Source organism: Salmo trutta, chromosome 30 (assembly GCF_901001165.1).
Source record: "Salmo trutta chromosome 30, fSalTru1.1, whole genome shotgun sequence".
NCBI lineage: Eukaryota > Metazoa > Chordata > Actinopteri > Salmoniformes > Salmonidae > Salmo > Salmo trutta.
In genome coordinates this window covers 24,314,526-24,334,761 of record NC_042986.1, presented here as the reverse complement: position 1 = coordinate 24,334,761, position 20,236 = coordinate 24,314,526, and the positions used below count along the sequence as shown (strand labels likewise).

Here is a 20,236-nt window from a genome sequence, read left to right as displayed (position 1 = left end):
TATAGTTTTTTTGTGTGCTCTAGGGCAATGGTGTCTGGAACTTGTATTTGTGGTTCTGGCAACTGGATCTTTTTTGGAACACCATTATTTTGGTCTTAATTAGATTTACTGTCAGGGCCCAGGTCTGATAGAATCTGTACAGAAGATCTAAGTGCTGCTGTAGGCCCTCCTTGGTTGGTGACAGAAGCACCAGACCATCGGGTGCTGCAGACTTTTCTAGTGCCCTCGCCAAATCATTGATATATATGTTGAAGAGGGTGGGGCTTAAGCTGCATCCCTGTCTCACCCCACGGCCCTGTGGGAAGAAATGTGTGTCTTCTTTGCCAATTTTACTGCACACTTGTTTGTGTACATGGATTTTATAACGTTTTATGTTTTTCCCCCAACACCACTTTCCATCAATTTGTATAGCAGACCCTAATGCCAAATTTAGTCAAAGGCTTTTTTCAAATCAACAAAGCATGAGAAGACTTTGTCTTTGTTTTGGTTTGTTTGTTTGTCAAGTAGGTTGTGCAGGGTGAATACGTGGTGTGTTGTACTATAATTTGGTAAAAAGCCAATTTGACATTTGCTCAGTACATTGTTTTCACTGAGGAATTGTACAAGTCTGTTGTTAATGATAATGCAGAGGATTTTCCCAAGGTTGCTGTTGACGCATATCCCACGGTAGTTATTGGGGGCAAATTTGTCTTCACTTTTGTGGATTGGGGTGATCAGTCCTTGGTTTCAAACATTGGGGAAGATGCCAGAGCTAAGGATGATGTTAAAGAGTTTTAGAATAGCCAATTGGAATTGTTGTCTGTATATTTTATTATTTCATTGAGGATACCATCAACACCACAGGCCTTTTTGGGTTGGAGAGTTTCTATTTTGTCCTGTAGTTCATTCAAGGTAATTGGAGAATCCAGTGGGTTCTGGTAGTCTTTAATAGTTGATTCTAAGATTTGTATTTGATCATGTATGTTTTTGCTGTTTGTTCTTTGTTATAGAGCCAAAAAGATTGGAGAAGTGGTTTACCCATACATCTCCATTTTGGATAGATCATTCTTTGTGTTGTTGTTTGTTTAGTGTTTTCCAATTTTCCCAGAAGTGGTTAGAGTCTATGGATTCTTCAATTACATTGAGCTGATTTCTGACATGCTGTTCCTTCTTTTTCCGTAGTGTATTTCTGTATTGTTTTAGGGATTCCTCATAGTGAAGGCGTAGACTCAGGTTTTCTGGGTCTCTATGTTTTTGGTTGGACAGGTTTCTCAATTTCTTTCTTAGGTTTTTGCATTCTCCTTTTCAGCCATACTGCGGGTGAATGCAAGCATTTCGCGAGACTGGGCCTCAAAACCTAATGTCTACCTGCCCCACCACTCCACCCTGGACTTGAACAGCCTTTATGACCAAGTCCACCTCTACAAGGTAGCAATCACAAATTAAGCCAGGACGTTACCCTCAACCATAGCCCCAGCACCTCACAGAGGAGCAACAGAGTAACGAACACCCCTCCCAGACCTGCAAGACCCCCTCCTGAAGGACCAGCACTGAGAGAACCCACGCCAAGAGGACCTACACCCAGACCACAGCATCACCAGCCACACACCAACCAGCTAAGACCACCCCAAGCAAACCCTGGCCACACCTTATATAGGTGCCTTCATATCAGACCTATGCCCCTTCTGCCCACCCCATGCCCCGTACCCATGCGGCAAGGAACTCAACAAAACAACAAGACATACGCCCTGGCAGTGAGCAGAGCAACAGGCCCAATCCCCAGTATTACACCCGCCCAAGCCCCATCCTGCAACCTAAGAGGTATGTATCAGATGCTCAACATGCTGTGCTCACACCTACTGTGATGGTCGGGGCCTAAACCACACAAAAACAACACTAGACACTATGGAACACAAAGATTTTACTATTTCATCCTGGAATATACAAGATCTGAGGTCATCTGCCTTTCGCCTAAATAGCAGGAACCTAGACTTCATCAAAGAAATTGGAAATAACATGTATTGTTATCCTACAAGAAACAAGGTATAAAGGAGACAGACCCACTGGTTTCCCTCTAGGTTACAGAGAGGTGGTTGTCCCATCCACCAAACTACCAGGTGTGAAACAGGGAAGAGACTCAGGGAGTATGCTAATTTGGTATAGAGCAGACTTAACCCATTCTATTAAATTAGTCGAAACAGGAACATTTTACCTCTGGCTAGAAATTAATGAGGAAATGATCAACAGAAAATTGTCCTCATGTGTGCTACCTATATCCCCCCAATAGAATCCCCATACTTTAACGATGACAGCTTCTCCATCCTAGAGGGGGAGATCAACAATTTCCAGGCCCAGGGACATGTACTTGTTTGTCTTGACCTAAATTCCATAACTGGACAAGAACCTGACACCCTCAGCACACAGAGGGATAAACACCTACAGTGCCTTGCAAAGGTATTCACCCCCCTTGGCGTGGTTTTACAATTTTGTTGCCTTACAACCTGAAATTTATTTTTATTTGGATTTCATGTAATGGACATACAGAAAATAGTCCAAATTGGTGAAGTGAAATGAGAAATTTAATTTTTTATTTTTTTTATTAAAATAAAACAGAAATGTATTCACCCCCTTTGCTATGAAGCCCCTAAATAAGATCTGGTGCAACCAATTACCTTCAGAAGTCACATAATTAATGAAATAAAGTCCACCTGTGTGCAATCTAAGAGTCACATGATCTGTCACATGATCTCAGTATACAGTTGAAGTTGGAAGTTTACATACACCTTAGCTAAATGCATTTAAAATCAGTTTTTCACAAATCCTGACATTTAATCCTAGTCAAAATTCCCTGTCTTAGGTCAGTTAGGATCACCACTTTCTTAAAATAATGTGAAATGTCAGAATAATAGTAGAGAGAATGATTTATTTCAGCTTTTATTTATTTCATCACATTCCCAGTGGGTCAGAAGTTAACATACACTCAATTAGTATTTGGTAGCATTGACTTTAAATTGTTTAACTTGGGTCAAACATTTCAGGTAGCCTTCCACAAGCGGGTGAATTTTGGCCCATTCCTCCTGACAGAGCGGAAGTAACGGAATCAGGTTTGTAGGCCTCCTTGTTCGCACACTCTTTTTCAGTTCTGCCCACAACATTTCTATAGGATTGAGGTCAGGGCTTTGTGATGGCCACTCCAATACCTTGACTTTGCTGTCCTTGAGCAATTTTGCCACAACTTTGGAAGTATGCTTGTGGGTCATTGAAGACACATTTGCGACCAAGCTTTAACTTCCTTTTTTAGTATTATTTTTTCCCCCCGTTATTTTACCAGGTATGTTGACTGAGAACACATTCTCATTTACAACAACGACGTGGTTGATAAAACAAGTTGTAATGACTCCAACCTAAGTGTATGTAAACTTCCGACTTCAACTGTATATACACCTGTTCTGAAAGGCCCCAGAGTCTGCAACACCACTAAGCAACGGGAACCACCAAGCAAAGGCACCATGAAGACCAATGAGCTCCAGGTCAGGGACAAAGACCAGGTCAGGGACAAAGTTGTGGAGAAGTACAGATCAGGGTTGGGTCATAAAAAAAATATCCAAAACTTTGAGCATCCCATGGAGCACCATCAAATCCATTATAAAAAATGGATAGAATATGGCACCACAACAAAACCTGCCAAGAGAGGGCTCCACTAGCTCCACTCCCACTCCCCAGGTGCTCTCATTTGTTGACTTCTGTAACCGTAAAAGCCTTAGTTTCATGCATGTTAACATTAGAAGCCTACTCCCTAAGTTTGTTTTATTCACTGCTTTAGAACACTCTGCCAACCCGGATGTCTTAGCCGTGTCTGAATCGTGGCTTAGGAAAACCACCAAACACCCTGCCAAAGGGGGCGGTGTTGCAATCTACTGCAAAGATAGCCTGCAGAGTTCTGTATTACTATCCAAGTCTGTACCCAAACAATTCGAGCTTCTACTTCTAAAAATTCACCTTTCCAGAAACAAGTCTCTCACTGTTGCCGCTTGCTATAGACCTCCCTCTGCCCCCAGCTGTGCCCTCAATACCATATGTGAATTGATTGCCCCCCCATCTATCTTCTGAGCTCATGCTACTAGGTGACCTAAACTGGGACATGCTTAACACCCCGGCCATCCTACAATCTAAGCTTGATGCCCTCAATCTCACACAAATTATCAATGAACCTACCAGGTACAACCCCAAATCTGTAAACACGGGCACCCTCATAGATGTCATCCTAACTAACTCTCCCTCCAAATACACCTCTGCTGTTTTCAATCAAGATCTCAGCGATCACTGCCTCATTGCCTGCATCCGTAATGGGGTCTGCGACCAAACAACCACCCCTCATCACTGTCAAACGCTCCCTAAAACACTTCTGCGAGCAGGCCTTTCTAATCGACCTGGCCGGGGTATCCTGGAATGACATTGACCTCATCCCATCAGTAGATGATGCCTGGCTATTCTTTAAAAGTGCCTTCCTCACCATCTTAAATAAACATGCCCCACTCCAGACCTGGAGACTAGGAATAGATATAGTCCTTGGTTCACTCCAGACCTGTCTGCCCTTGACCAGCACAAAACATCCTGTGGCGTTCTGCATTAGCATCGAATAGCCCCCGCGATATGCAACTTTTCAGGGAAGTTAGGAACAAATACACAGGCAGTTAGAAAAGCTAAGGCTAGCTTTTTCAAACAGAAATTTGCATCCTGTAGTACTAACTCAAAAAAGTTCTGGGACACTGTAAAGTCCATGGAGAATAAGAGCACCTCCTCCCAGCTGCCCACTGCTCTGAGACTAGGAAACACTGTTACCACCAATAAATCCACTATAATTGAGAATTTCAATAAGCATTTCTCTACGGCTGGCCATGCTTTCCACCTGGCTACCCGTACCCCGGTCAACTGCCCGGCACCCTCCACAGCAAACCGCCAAAGCCCCCACCATTTCTCCTTCAACCAAATCCAGATAACTGATGTTCTGAAAGAGCTGCAAAATCTGGACCCATACAAATCAACTGGGCTAGACAATCTGGACCCTCTCTTTCATAAATTATCTGCCGAAATTGTTGCAACCCCTATTACTAGCCTCTTCAACCTCTCTTTCGTGTCGTCTGAGATTCCCAAAGATTGGAAAGCTGCCACGGTCATCCCCCTCTTCAAAGGGGGTGACACTCTAGACCCAAACAGCTACAGACTATCTATCCTACCCTGTCTTTCTAAGGTCTTCGAAAACCAAGTTAACAAACAGATTACCAACCATTTCGAATCCCACCGTACCTTCTCCGCTGTGCAATCTGGTTTCAGAGCTGGTCATGGGTGCACCTCAGCCACGCTCAAGGTCCTAAACGACATCATAACCGCCATCGATAAGAGACATTACTGTGCAGCCATATTCATCGACCTGGCCAAGGCTTTCGACTCTGTCAATCACCACATTCTTATTGGCAGACTCGACAGCCTTGGTTTCTCAAATGATTGCCTCGCCTGGTTTACCAACTACTTCTCTGATAGAGTTCAGTGTGTCAAATCGGAGGGCCTGTTGTCCGGACCTCTGGCAGTCTCTATGGGTGTGCCACAGGGTTCAATTCTCGGGCCGACTCTCTTCTCTGTATACATCAATGATGTTGCTCGTGCTGCTGGTGATTCTCTGATCCACCTCTACGCAGACGACACCATTCTGCATACTTCTGGCCCCTCTTTGGACACTGTGTTAACTAACCTCCAGACGAGCTTCAATACCATACAACTCTCCTTCCGTGGCCTCCAACGGCTCTGACTTAGAATACGTGGACAACTACAAATACCTGGGTGTCTGGTTAGACTGTAAACTCTCCTTCCAGACTCACATTAAGCATCTCCAATCCAAAATTAAATCTAGAATCGGCTTCCTATATCGCAACAAAGCATCCTTCACTCATGCTGCCAAACATACCCTCATAAAACTGACCATCCTACCGATCCTCGACTTCGGTGATATCATCTATAAAATAGCCTCCAACACTCTACTCAACAAACTGGATGCAGTCTATCACAGTGCCATCTGTTTTGTCACCAAAGCCCCATACACTACTCACCATTGTGACCTGTACGCTCTCGTTGGTTGGCCCTCGCTTCATACTCGTCGCCAAACCCACTGGCTACAGGTTATCTACAAGTCTCTGCTAGGTAAAGCCCCACCTTATCTCAGCTCACTGGTCACCATAGCAGCACCCACCCATAGCACGCGCTCCAGCAGGTATATCTCACTGGTCACCCCCAAAGCCAATTCCTCTTTTGGTTGTCTTTCCTTCCAGTCTCTGCTGCCAATGACTGGAACAAACTGCAAAAATCTCTGAAGCTGGAGACTCATATCTCCCTCACTAACTTTAAGCACCAGCTGTCAGAGCAGCTCACAGATCACTGCACATAGCCCATCTGTAAACAGCCCATCTATCTACCTACCTCATCCCCATACTGTATTTATTTATTTATTTATCTTGCTCCTTTGCACCCCAGTATCTCTACTTGCGCATTCATCTTCTGCACATCTACCATTCCAGTGTTTAATTGCTATATTGTAATTACTTCGCCATCATGGCCTATTTATTGCCTTAATTTACCTAATTTGCACTCACTGCATATAGACTTTTTGTTTTCTTTTGTTCTACTGTATTATTGACTGTATGTTTTGTTTATTCCATGTGTAACTCTGTGTTGTATGTGTCGAATTGCTTTGTTTTATCTTGGCTAAACAAACGTACAGTCAATAACACAAAATAAAATAAAATATGTACAGTGTGTGCAAATGTAGAAGAGTAGAAGGTAAGGCAATAAATAAGCCCTAGAGGCGAAAATAATTACAATTTAGCATTAATACTGGAGTGATAGATGTGCAGATGATGATGTGCAAGTAGAGATACTGGGGTGCAAAAGGGCAAGAGGGTAAGTAATAATATGGGGAAGAGGTAGTCGGGTGTGCTATTTACAGATTGGCTGTGTACAGGAACAGTGATCGGTAAGCTGCTCAGTAAGCTGATGCTTAAAGTTAGAGAGGGAGATATTCCGAAATTTTTGCAATTCGTTCCAGTCATTGGCAACAGAGAACTGGAAGGAAAGGTGGCCAAAGTAAGTGTTGGCTTTGGGGATGACCAGTGCAATATACCGGCTGGAGCGCGTGCTACGGGTAGGTGTTGCTATGGTGACCAGTGAGCTAAGATAAAGCGGGGCTTTACCTAGCAAAGACTTATAGATGACCTGGAGCCAGTGGGTTTGGCGACGGATATGTAGTGAGGGCCAGCCAACGAGAGCATACAGGTCGCAGTGGTGGGTAGTATACGGGACTTTGGTGATAAAACGAATGGCACTGTGATAGACTACATCCAGTTTTCTGAGTAGAGTGTTGGGAGCTATTTTGTAAATGACATCGCCGAAGTCAAGGATCGGTAGGGTAGTCTGGCGGCATGAGTGAAGGACATTTTTTTGCTAAATAGGAAGCCGATTCTAGATTTAATTTTGGATTGGAGATGCTTAATGTGAGTCTGGAAGGAGAGTTTACAGTCTAACCAAACACCTAGGTATTTGTAGTTGTTGACATATTCTAGGTCAGAACCGTCCAGAGTAGTGATGCTAGTCGGGCGGGAGGGTGTGGGCAGCAATCGGTTGAAGAGTATGCACTTAGTTTTACTAGCATTTAAAAGCAGTTGGAGGCCACGGAATGAGTGTTGTATAGCGTTGAAGCTCGTTTGGAGGTTTGTTAGCACAGTGTCCAAAGAAGGGCCAGATGTATACAGATTGGTGTCGTCTGCGTAGAGGTGGATCAGAGAATCACCAGCAGCAAGAGCGACATCATTGATGTATACAGAGAAAAGAGTCTGCCCGAGAATTGAACCCTGTGGCACCCCCATAGAGACTGCCAGAGGTCCGGACAACAGGCCCTCCGATTTGACACACTGAACTCTATCTGAGAAGTAGTTGGTGAACCAGGCGAGGCAGTCATTTGAGAAAGGAAGGCTACTGAGTCTGCCGATAAGAATGTGGTGATTGACAGTCGAAAGCCTTGGCCAGGTCGATGAAGACGGCTGCACAGTTCTGTCTTTTATTGATGGCGGTTATGATATCGTTTAGAACCTTAAGCGTGACTGAGGTGCACCCATGACCAGCCCGGAAACCAGATTGCATAGTGGAGAAGGTACAGTGGGATTCTAAATGGTCTGTGATCATTTGGGTCTAGAGTGTGTCCCCCTTTGAAGAGGGGTATGACCGCGGCAGCTTTCCAAACTTTGGGGATCTCAGACGATACGAAAGAGAGGTTGAATAGGCTAGTAATAGGGGTTGCAACAATTTAGGTGGATAATTTTAGAAAGAGGGTCCAGATTGTCTAGCCCAGCTGATTTGTAGGGATCCAGATTTTGCAGTTCTTTCAGAACATCAGCTCTCTGGATTTGGATGAAGAAGAAGCGGGGGGGCAGGGGGTTGGGCAGGTTGCTGCAGGGGGTGCTGAGATGTTGGCCAGGGTAGGGGTAGCCAGGTGGAAACATGGCCAGCCGTAGAAAAATGCTTATTGAAATTAGCGATTATCGTAGATTTATCGGTGGTGACAGTGTTTCATATCCTCAGTGCAGTGAGCAGCTGGAAAGAGGTGCTCTTATTCTCCATGGACTTTTTGGAATTAGTGCTGCAGGATGCAAATTTCTGTTTGAAAAAGCTAGCCTTTGCTTTCCAAACTGACTGAGTATTACGCTCTCAGAACGTTTACAGTCAGTCCACTGACACCCCTATCAGATCACAGCAAAAGCACACTCTACTTGAACAGAGCTATTCTCAATCATGATGCATCAAAGCCAAAGTAACTGAATAATATTAAGAAATGCTATAGATGGAAGGAAAGTAGTGTGGAAATCTACCAAAAAAGAATTAGGCAACAACAAATTCAATCCTTTCTAGACAATTTCCTGGACAAAATGTTCCACTGTAATAGTGAAGGTGTAAACTTGGCAGTAGAAATCCTAAACAGTATATTTGACCTCTCAGCTTCCCTATCAAATCAAAAAATTGCAAGCAGACAACCTAAGACAATTAACAACAATGACAAATGGTTTTATGAAGCAACCACCATTGTAAATACAACTGATATTTATGTTTATTTATTTTCCCTTTTGTACTTGAACTATTTGCACATCATTACAACACTCTATATAAACCTAATAGGACATTTGAAATGTCTTTATTCTTTTGGAACTTCTGTGAGTGTAATGTTTACTGTTAATTTTGATTGTTTATTTCACTTGCTTTGTAAACGTGTTTCCCATGCCAATAAAGCCCCTTAAATTGAATTGATATTGAATTGAGAGAGAGAGAGAGAGAGAGAGAGAGAGAGAGAGAGGGATATGGTGAGAGACTGAGCGAGCGTGAGAGAGAGAGAGCGCGAGGGAGAGAGCGGGAGCGAGTGAGTGCGAGGGAGAGAGCGGGAGAGAGCCAGAGAGAGCGAGCGGGAGAAAGAGCGAGCGGGAGAGAGAGAGCGGGAGGGAGAGAGTGCGAGGGAGAGATTGGGAGAGAGAGTGCGAGGGAGAGAGCGAGTGCGAGGGAGAGAGTGGGAGAGAGTGAGTGCGAGGGAGAGAGTGGGAGAGAGTGAGTGCGAGGGAGAGAGCAGGAGCGAGCGAGTGGGAGAGAGAGCGAGCGGGCGAGAGCAGGCGAGAGTAGGCGAGAGCGTGCGAGTGAGAGAGAGTGCAAGGAAGAGAGAGAGTGCAAAAGAGAGAGGGAGAGAGCAAGGGGAAGTAGTGAGAGAAAAGAAGAGGTGAGGTTAAGAGCAAGAGAGGGAGAAGATGGCGGCTCTCTCGCAGCCCTGATTATTAGAGCAGAAAAATTGACTGAACACAAAATGCAGAGAAGGCGCAACCAACCCATCACAGGTATACATTATACGTCAGACTGCTCTGTTATATGGAACAAAAATGAAACCAGAGAATAGCAACAACAACAATCACAGTATCTCTAATAAACCATTTTAAAGTATTTCCCTAACCCCAAAGTACAGCCCAGCTATCCTACTGTTATAGATTTGTATATTTATTCAGATATGAAGGTGAATCTGCTTGTCATATGCAGACTGCCATAGACAGCATTCCAGGCTCCATTGTTTGCCAGTGTTGCCACGTGGCCGTTCTAGAACAGACCTCGTTTCTCACAACAAAGCCGCTGGCTTCCAAACCATATTCAGTGATGAAACAGCCAGCCAGCCTGTCTCCACGACACTACATACAAGATCAGCTATGGCTGTCAGCCTGCATCTACTCTCCTGACAGGAGGTGAAACGTCAGATCTACTTACTGTTTGCAGTGTGCACCATCAGTATAGATGTGTGTATTGTGTACATGCAAGCTTTGTCTATGAATGGGTCTCTTTATGCCTATGTGTTGGAAAGTATCACTGTGTATGTTCATGGTAGGTGTGTCTGATTTGTCTAATTGCACATATTTCCTTGTGCATATTCCCCTTTGTATATTCCCAATGTATGTAATTATTTGTGTTTGTGTGTTGGTCGATCTGCCTGTGTTCTGGTTTAGCCAGACAGCGTATGATCACACAACTACAGTATGAACTTAGAAGGGTGGTAAGCATCTAACGGAGTCATGTGCTAAACTCCATATTGTTTGTGTGTGTGTGTGTGTGTGTGTGTGTGTGTGTGTGTGTGGTGTGTGGTGTGTGTGTGTGTGTGTGTGTGTGTGTGTGTGAGAATGGTATTTCACCTGGCCTTGTCAAAGTATTTCCCAGTGTAGGCCATCCCACAGGCAGCACCCAGACCCTGTCCAAGAGAGCCGGTGGCCACATCCACAAACTGCTGCTTCTGTTAACACGTAAACATACACAAATGTTAAGACACTACACAAACACGTCGCAGTACACACAACATGCATAAACATGCATTACACCATCAAACACACATTACACAAACTCATTAAACATTACACAAATGATGCAGTTAAACATTGCACAGACATCTATTTGCGAACAAAGATGAACTACTCAGTCATAACACACCCACATTCAGTCTCCGGCACGCACATGACCATCACCATCACATGCACCGAATACAGCTGGTGTAGACTTTACCGTGAAATGCTAAAAAATAAAATAGTAACACAAGAGGAATACAATTAAATCCACAAGAATGGAGCTACACTATATACAGGGAGTACCAGTACCAGATCAATGTGGAGCTATATACAGGGAGTACCAGTACCAGATCAATGTGGAGCTATATACAGGGAGTACCAGTACCAGATCAATGTGGAGCTATATACAGGGAGTACCAGTACCAGATCAATGTGGAGCTATATACAGGGAGTACCAGATCAATGTGGAGCTATATACAGGGAGTACCAGTACCAGATCAATGTGGAGCTATATACAGGGAGTACCAGTACCAGATGAATGTGGAGCTATATACAGGGAGTACCAGTACCAGATCAATGTGGAGCTATATACAGGGAGTACCAGTACCAGATCAATGTGGAGCTATATACAGGGAGTACCAGATCAATGTGGAGCTATATACAGGGAGTACCAGTACCAGATCAATGTGGAGCTATATACAGGGAGTACCAGATCAATGTGGAGCTATATACAGGGAGTACCAGATCAATGTGGAGCTATATACAGGGAGTACCAGTACCAGATCAATGTGGAGCTATATACAGGGAGTACCAGTACCAGATCAATGTGGAGCTATATACAGGGAGTACCAGTACCAGATCAATGTGGAGCTATATACAGGGAGTACCAGATCAATGTGGAGCTATATACAGGGAGTACCAGTACCAGATCAATGTGGAGCTATATACAGGGAGTACCAGTACCAGATCAATGTGGCGCTATATACAGGGAGTACCAGATCAATGTGGAGCTATATACAGGGAGTACCAGTACCAGATCAATGTGGAGCTATATACAGGGAGTACCAGATCAATGTGGAGCTATATACAGGGAGTACCAGTACCAGATCAATGTGGAGCTATATACAGGGAGTACCAGTACCAGATCAATGTGGAGCTATATACAGGGAGTACCAGATCAATGTGGAGCTATATACAGGGATTACCAGTACCAGATCAATGTGGAGCTATATACAGGGAGTACCAGTACCAGATCAATGTGGAGCTATATACAGGGAGTACCAGATCAATGTGGAGCTATATACAGGGAGTACCAGTACCAGATCAATGTGGAGCTATATACAGGGATTACCAGTACCAGATCAATGTGGAGCTATATACAGGGAGTACCAGATCAATGTGGAGCTATATACAGGGAGTACCAGTACCAGATCAATGTGGAGCTATATACAGGGTGTACCAGTACCAGATCAATGTGGAGCTATATACAGGGATTACCAGTACCAGATCAATGTGGAGCTATATACAGAGTGTACCAATACCAGATCAATGTGGAGCTATATACAGGGAGTACCAGATCAATGTGGAGCTATATACAAGGAGTACCAGTACCAGATCAATGTGTAGAGGTGGAAGGTATTTGAGGTAGATACTTTTCACAAAACACATACACACACTTCCTCTCAAACACACTTCCTAAACATACACATTAATTCAGTGCTCATGGTAACTGCTCAACAGGGCAAATCAATGTGTAAGTATTAGGTGAATAGGCACTGAATCTTAGTTGAGGGAATCAGTGGGCTACTTGTGTGTGTGAACAGAGCACGGCATTACAGTGAAATTACTGTGCATTCAGACACAGGGCCTGGGACCGCCTGTCTCTGTCACACAAACACATCTTTGTGACATACAGTCTACACCACAGTACATAGTGGGTCTTGTGTGCTCGGACTTCCTCTCTCCAACAAGGGAATACCAGTGCCCTGAAAAAGGGACATGTCTGGCTTTGGAAATGAGGACAAATTTGACCCTGTTAGCTTTAGTTCATAAGAGACCACAGGTAGCAAGCGGTTGTGGATGAACAGGTTTGTGAGGAACAAAGGGCTAAAGATAAACCAGGCTTGTGGAAGAGTGACACTCTGGGTTAATGGAGTTAAGAGGTTATTTGTGGACCAAACAGGGTTGTGTCTTGTGGATTGATAGGTCACTTCCTATTCCTGTTCTTACCGGAACAGGATGTCCCTCCAGGATGGAGTCGACCTTACGGAGGTTGAGCAGCTCGCTGTCCTTCAGGTAGCCTGCCTCAGCCCACACTGCATACAACACCGGGGCCGCATGACCCTGGAGGAGAGAAAGAGCGAGAGGGACACAGTTAGAGAGAGAGAACGGTCTCACAGATACAAGTCACTCTTAGACTTCATTGAGAAGTAGAAAGAGACTTTGTTACCATCACACACAGACACAGCCTTAGCTAATGCAAGCACACTTCAATAATTTACTACAACCACCTTTCATAGCAGAGCTGTTATTCCCTATGTTACACTCTCACATACAATATCACACTTTGTGCCTGGACCACTTTCAGTTCTGGGATTGGGAACATCCCAAAGGTTCTTCCTTCCATACCTCCAAATGAATTCAACTCCAGTAGTCTCAATAGGATTACGTTCACGCCTCCTGGTCTGTCTCCCAAAGCAGTGGTTCCCAAACTGTGGAACTCAGTCAGGCTTTGAATTTACTCTTGAAAGTTGTAATAATATAATGCACAAGGTGCAATTTCAAAATTGGTTAGTGCAACAGCAATATTCCTCGTCAAGTCAATCATAGAGAGCTATTTATAACTTGTCAGAAATGTCCAGTTGACCATCTAGCTCAGCTAACGTTGATGCGGGATGTTCCCCAATGATGAAAGGGGGCATGAGTGAAAAGGTTTGGGAAGCATGGTACTAAAGGATCCCAGGTCCCAGATTACAGGCTTACTCTACATTGGGCCTTTAAGAACTCTAATCATATGGCTGGCTCTTCCCAGCACAGACTGGCCAATGCAATCTGACTGGTTAAAATCCTATGAATATACAACTGTCCATCCATTCATCAGGTTGTTTTTGGAAAATGGGATTAGTTTGATACGATGCCCTAGTGCTTGCTAAGGGCCCTAACCACTCTCTCAATCTACTGAACGATCTGGCCTTAATGGCCATGTACTCTTATAATCTCCAGCCGACACAGCCAGAAGAGGACTGGCCACCCCTCAGAGCCTGGTTCCTCTAGGTTTCTTCCTAAATTCCAGCCTTTCTAAGGAGTTTTTCCTAGCCACTGTGCTTCTGCGTCACTTGCTCTCTGGGGTTTCAGACTGTGTTTCTGTATAATCACTTTGTGACAACTGCTGACGTAAAAAGGGCTTTTGATTGATTGACTGACAAACTTGATTAAACTGTATCTGAGGCCAATGAGGCCATTAGGGAAGTGGCAGGGCTGCTACAGAGGTCTGACCTTAGAGGTGAACATGGATTTGGCTGACAGGGCTGATTAAGGCAGGGGAATGAGACTGGTATGTCTAGACCCCTCAAACTCAACTTCGGACCTCAAAGCCAGTTCCACTGCATTTTTAAATTATTCCCCTCTAATCAGGGACTGATTTAGACGTGGGACACCAGGTGTGTACAATTCATTATCAGGTAGAACAGAAAAACAGCAGGCTCCGGATCCCGTAGGGTAAGAGTTGAATACTCCTGGTCTCTAGACCATAGAAATATAATCCCCATTCAAGTCAATAATAATTATATTTCTAGACAGGGTTAGAGTGGTACCTTGGAGAGGACGAAGCGGTCATTGTTGATGTTGCGGGGGTCCTCAGGGCGGTACTTCATGGTGTTGAAGAAGAGCACAGACATGATCTCTGCCACACTGCAGCATGATGTGGGGTGTCTGGAAGGCAGAAGACAGGACAGGGAGTCAGACCAGGGCTCTGACTGACACATACACCATGCGCTCAGGACACTGCAGTGTAGAGCAAGAAAGTATAAACACACACACTCACCATAAATGACCTACAATCAGTTTACTATAGACTATTTCATTGCCCTCCCATATATTCAGTAGACACACACACACACACACACAAAGTACTGAACAGACACTGTCCTGTGATGTCATTATAGGAAACAAATCCGTCTTGAATGGAACTTGATCATCCAGACCTGAACGCTGATATTCACTCTTCATTTAGTGCAGGGGCTAGCCTATATTAGTCTGTCTGCCAACTGTAACCTTAATGTTGTGGTAAAGCTTTAACACTCAATGCATGTGAAACGTGTTATTTTCCCTCTTTTGCCTTTGACTTCCCATTAGTGAATTAATTCACAACAATCAATCTGCTGTCTGTTAGATAAGGCAGACCCTCTTCCATGCGTTCAGTCAAGGTTAGACAGTTCCTCAAGCAATGAGCTGGAGGACAGCATTGTGATCATTCCATTGCACTTTAAAGTTGTATTATAGCAGACCACAAATACGCTCCTTTCTCCTTTATTGCCAAAACTCCATGCATGAGGTTAAATGCAAAAGACATCAATATTTAAACCGTTTTTTTAAAGAATCTATAACATATGAGATTCCAAACAGAGCATGCCTGTTGTAATATGTCACAATAACACAGGTGCCTGGTACCCACCAGAAACGGAAACGTTTTAAATCAACCTGAAACGGAAAGGTGGTCAAAAAAGACACAAAAAATAAATGAAATGTTGATTGGATGAAATAAACAATGAACAGATGAAAGAATGAACACATAAAAAGGTATAGTTTAATTGTGCCTTGGACTTATTTGTTGAGGTGGAAGTATACACATTTATTAAAAGGCGGTATACTCAGACATTGTGGTTATTATGCGTCAATAGCATATTTTATTTCAGCTGTTAACTATACTGTAATAAAAAAGGAAATAAGAAAAACAACTGAATTAATCTCTCAAAATATGAAGAACATTTATTCTACCCCTATACCAAGGACAAGCCTGAAAAATCTGAATAGAAAGGGGAGCGCATTGGCCGGGGAGTGATTGTCCTGGTCGCGGTAGCCTGACGTATCATCAGCCCGTCGCAAATCGTTTCGCTCTGCGAAGAGGATGCGCACTGGAGGCTGAATTTACTCAGGAGCACCAGGAACGAGCGCGGTCTCTTTAGTTGCGGCGGACGCGGGTCCATTCCACATACTCAAAAGCCCACGTCGCCACCACGCGTAACGACCCATTCTTTACTGAATCATAATGAATGGGTTTGCTCTCAAAAAATGCATTAAAAAATAAATGGGCATTAAGATACTGTACAATCGAAAATAATGCACCTGCTTCGAGTAGCCTAGTCTATTAGAACGTAAGAGGCTACGACATTATTAACAAAAGTTCACAATGTTATCTCTACATATTTTATCTATGTGGTATCTGCATGGTTGACATCCCACATTTAAGACATGTCAATGATTAATGCCAAATGGATGGCATTGAAAGGGTAGAATTAAGAATAGTAGTAGCCTGTTCTGGAACAATGCGTAATATGCGCATAAAATGGGCATACAATGTCCGAGCCATGGCTATTACGCATGTAAACCCATCACATAGCCTGCACGGATGGACAACTCATATTACAAATGTATTTTTCTTTTGAATTTAAAGCATTAAAGCATTGAAGCATGGCGCTTACCCGCTGCCTGCAGCAGTTGTAGCCTTTATAGAGTTGATCCTGAGCCGGTTGGCGACGTTCCGAAGTGCCTGCAGAGTCTGCTGGTCGGGTTTGTGATAGTCCTCCATCTGTGCGCAATTCTGTCAAAAATACACTTAAAAAATTAAATACTGTACGAACAATGTCAGGGTCAAGACTAGGAAATATGTGCGGGGGATAGAGTCAGAGAGAATGACAGAGAGAGGGGCGTGTTAGTAAACCTATGATTGAATATGGCTAATCTAGAGCAAAAAGATTGACAGCACACGGGCTCAACGAACACAGAGAGGGAGGGTGCGTATGTAGCACTGCGAAGTATGCTACATCCCAAACAGTTACGCATGGACGAAATGGGGAGGTGGAGTTGCCAAGGCCAAGTGGATTGGACTTTAACTGCCACGCCCCCGTCGCCACTACGCGTCACAGGCCTCTCCACACTGTCGCTCCTACCGCAGGGCCAGGGGACAGCAGCGGGCCGGCCATGTTGAGATGTAGAAGGCTACTCTCTGCTAGTGCTGTCAAAGACCACGGGAAAGTGGATGATTGCATACAGGTCTACTGTAGGTAATTACCTATAAAATGGTCTCCATTGGTAGAGCAGTAGTCAGAAATATTTTGTTGTTGTTTGGGAAACAGCCAACTTCCTACAACTCTACACATTTTGACCAGGGGCAAAGAGAAACATTTTATAATCTCATGCTATTCTAAACATTTTGCCATGAGAAAATGTTCCAGATTTAAAGCTAATTTCCTGTAATTGTATACATATTGCCATGCGGCAGAGAGAAAATTGTGCAATTTTATAGCTAACCTCGTGCTATTCTACACATTTAGCAATGAGGGAGAGATACAAATCTGCAGTTTTAATGCTAATTTCCTGCTATTCTACACATTTTGCCATTCTATTTTTATGACATGTTTGATGCCATCTGGGGAGAAGGTTTTTTTTTTTCCAGGGCTGTGTGGTATATGAAGTCCATTAGGTCTATTCTATCATGGGATTGTAGTTAAATAATTAAAGAACTGCAGTGCTGAGGCTGTTAAGGATGGATAGGGGAGGGTTCACAAATTACACTGTACTAATCTAAAATAATTATAATCTATGTTCCCAAAGCATTGACCTGACTCATTCAAATACTCTACACTGCACAACTGCACCAGCCATAACCAAAATCTGCCAACTGGCACCCCGGATGTCTATGCTCACTCTCTTCAGTCTTTTTGCTATGCGAAATGGGGAAAAACCTGTGAACAAAAGTGGCACCATGTCCTGATTGAAAATGTGGTTACTATACAGTATAAAACAAAGGCTGGAAGAATGGGGCGTACTGTGTGTAGTGCGGTAAAGAACACTGGCATCTGGCGACTGGGACAGACATTGCAGTAGAAATGTAATTTTCTGAAGAAGAAAAAAGAAAGTAACCTTGCTGCCCTCTAGTGGCTTATTCAAGATATGCCTTGAGCTGCATCTCAATCATCCAAAATGGCCACCTCTCCTTGTCTCCACCTCTCCAAATGCTATGACACCAGGGGTGCATCTCAATAGTCCAAGGTGGTTTCTTCTCGTTTCCTTTCCTTCATTCTCACTGACATGAAAAACTGGTTACATTAAAGCGAATGGAGAGGAAACGAGGAGAAGAAACCACCTTGGAATATTGAGACGCACCCCTGGTGTAATAGCGTTTGCCTTTCAGTTTGACATTGCTGGGTGTAATGACTGCAATAGCCAAAACATTAAATAAATTAAGAAAAGTAACTAATTTCAGCAAGAAATTTAAATCGTTTGAGAGAAAACTTCACTTAATCTTTAATATCACAACATATTTATAATAAACAAAAGCAGAGTGACAGAAAAAAACAAAAAAACGACGTGGTTCATTAGACAAGTTAACTCATTAAACTGACACAGACAAATAAGAGGCATACTTTAACACAGTGTAAAATAATCTTAAAGACATTCTTTTTTTTTAATATCTGGGCCTCATCTATTCTCTCCTCCAGTATTGAGCCTGTGACTAAATAATATGTACACAGGAGAGTAAACTTTGATATCCTGTCTGAAAACACACCTATCAAACAACATGCATCATTGAGCCAATAAAACAGTGCTATAGAAGAAAAAAATATTATTGAGGAACCAAATTGAGTCACAAACTACTCATGAACTGCTTTTTATTGACTGGGGTTTTACGTGAAAACAATGTGCATGAAGTAAGAGGTTCTCTTCTTACACTAGGAAGAAACTTACATGTACTTTCTGGCTGAAAGAAATCAAGAGACGAGGTCAAAAACTAAAATTCCTTTGACAACAATGTGTTGATCACTTATTTGTTTAGATGAGGTTCTCAATTTCCTCCGTTGTCTGTAGCTGAACACCACCATTCTTTAAGTCTGTCAATCGAAATGAAATGTGTGATTGAGTGCAGCCAAACTGAAATACATACTGTGCGTGATCAAATCATGTGAACATACACTGAGTGCACAAATTATTGACACCTGCTCTTCCATCAGTGGTGTAAAGTACTTAAGTAAAAATACTTTAAAGTACAGGTTTTTTTTGGTATCTGTACCTTACCATATATATTTTTGACAATTTCTACTTTTACTTTACTACATTCCTAAAGAAAATAATGTACTTTTTACTCCATACACTTTCCCTGAATGGACAAGACAAAAGATTTCAGTGCCTTTGAACCGGGTATGGTAGTAGGTACCAGTCACACCAGTTTGTGTCAAGAACTGCAACGCTGCTGGGTTTTTCACACACAACAATTTCCCATCTGTATCCAGAATGGTCCACCACCCAAAGGGCATCCAGCCAACTTGACACAACTGTAGGAACTACTGGAGTCAACATGGGCCAGCATCCCTGTGGAACGTTTTCCATGCCCCAACTAATTGAGGCTGTTCTGAGGGCAAAAGGGGGGGGGGGGGGGGGGGGGTGGCAACTCAATATTAGGAAGCTGTCCTTAATGTTATGTACACTCAGTGTAGATTGGCAGTGTGGCACATGGTCAGATATGTGTAAGAGGGAGGGTGACATCAAAAACATTCAAAACTGACTGACTGACCTACAAGATCAAAGATATACACATTGACTCAACCTGTCATGACATACTAGTCCCTTTCAGCTGTTGGTTGCAGAGTGGAGAACAGAGAACGTGAGAGAATATACTGTGTCTAATATACAGGTCCCTAAGCTGCGGGAGGGGGATCTACTAAGCTATACAGAATTGTTTTAAGAAGGTCATACCAAGGATAATTTAGCTATTTGATTTAGAATTTTAAGACCCCTTGAAGTATCAAAAAATATATATATATTTGATGAACATGTTTTGGGGTCTTACTGCTATTAGCCCATACAAACACAATGAATAACAAATTCAGGACACAGAACAACAGATAGGCCCCCAAAAATATCAAAAGGAAGATTATTTTGAAGTGCCTCTCCTATATCTGAGAGATATAAGAAATATCTTATTTAACCCCATATATTTGGTTAAACAGTCTCCATATATACTTCCATTCACATTAATATGACCAGGTGAAGCTGGTTGAGAGAATGCCAAGAATGTGCAAAGCTGTCATCAAGGCAAAGGGTGCATACTGTGAACACTTAACACTTTTGGTTACCACATG

At 43.2% G+C, this 20,236-nt stretch overlaps 1 protein-coding gene across 1 annotated transcript in view; it reads right to left on the bottom strand.

Moving 5' to 3' along the window:
- Nucleotides 1–16,929, bottom strand: part of LOC115168319 (transketolase) — a 28,212-nt gene extending 11,283 nt beyond the window's left edge. Inside the window, exons 1-4 of the mRNA XM_029723471.1 lie at nucleotides 16,580–16,929; nucleotides 14,693–14,810; nucleotides 13,110–13,223; nucleotides 10,734–10,831 (exon numbers count right to left, since the gene is read on the bottom strand). Of these exons, the coding sequence (XP_029579331.1) occupies nucleotides 10,734–10,831; nucleotides 13,110–13,223; nucleotides 14,693–14,810; nucleotides 16,580–16,686 (437 nt within the window). The 5' untranslated portion in view covers nucleotides 16,687–16,929. The remainder of the gene's footprint in view (nucleotides 1–10,733; nucleotides 10,832–13,109; nucleotides 13,224–14,692; nucleotides 14,811–16,579) is intronic.
- Between the last annotated feature and the right edge of the window lie 3,307 nt (nucleotides 16,930–20,236).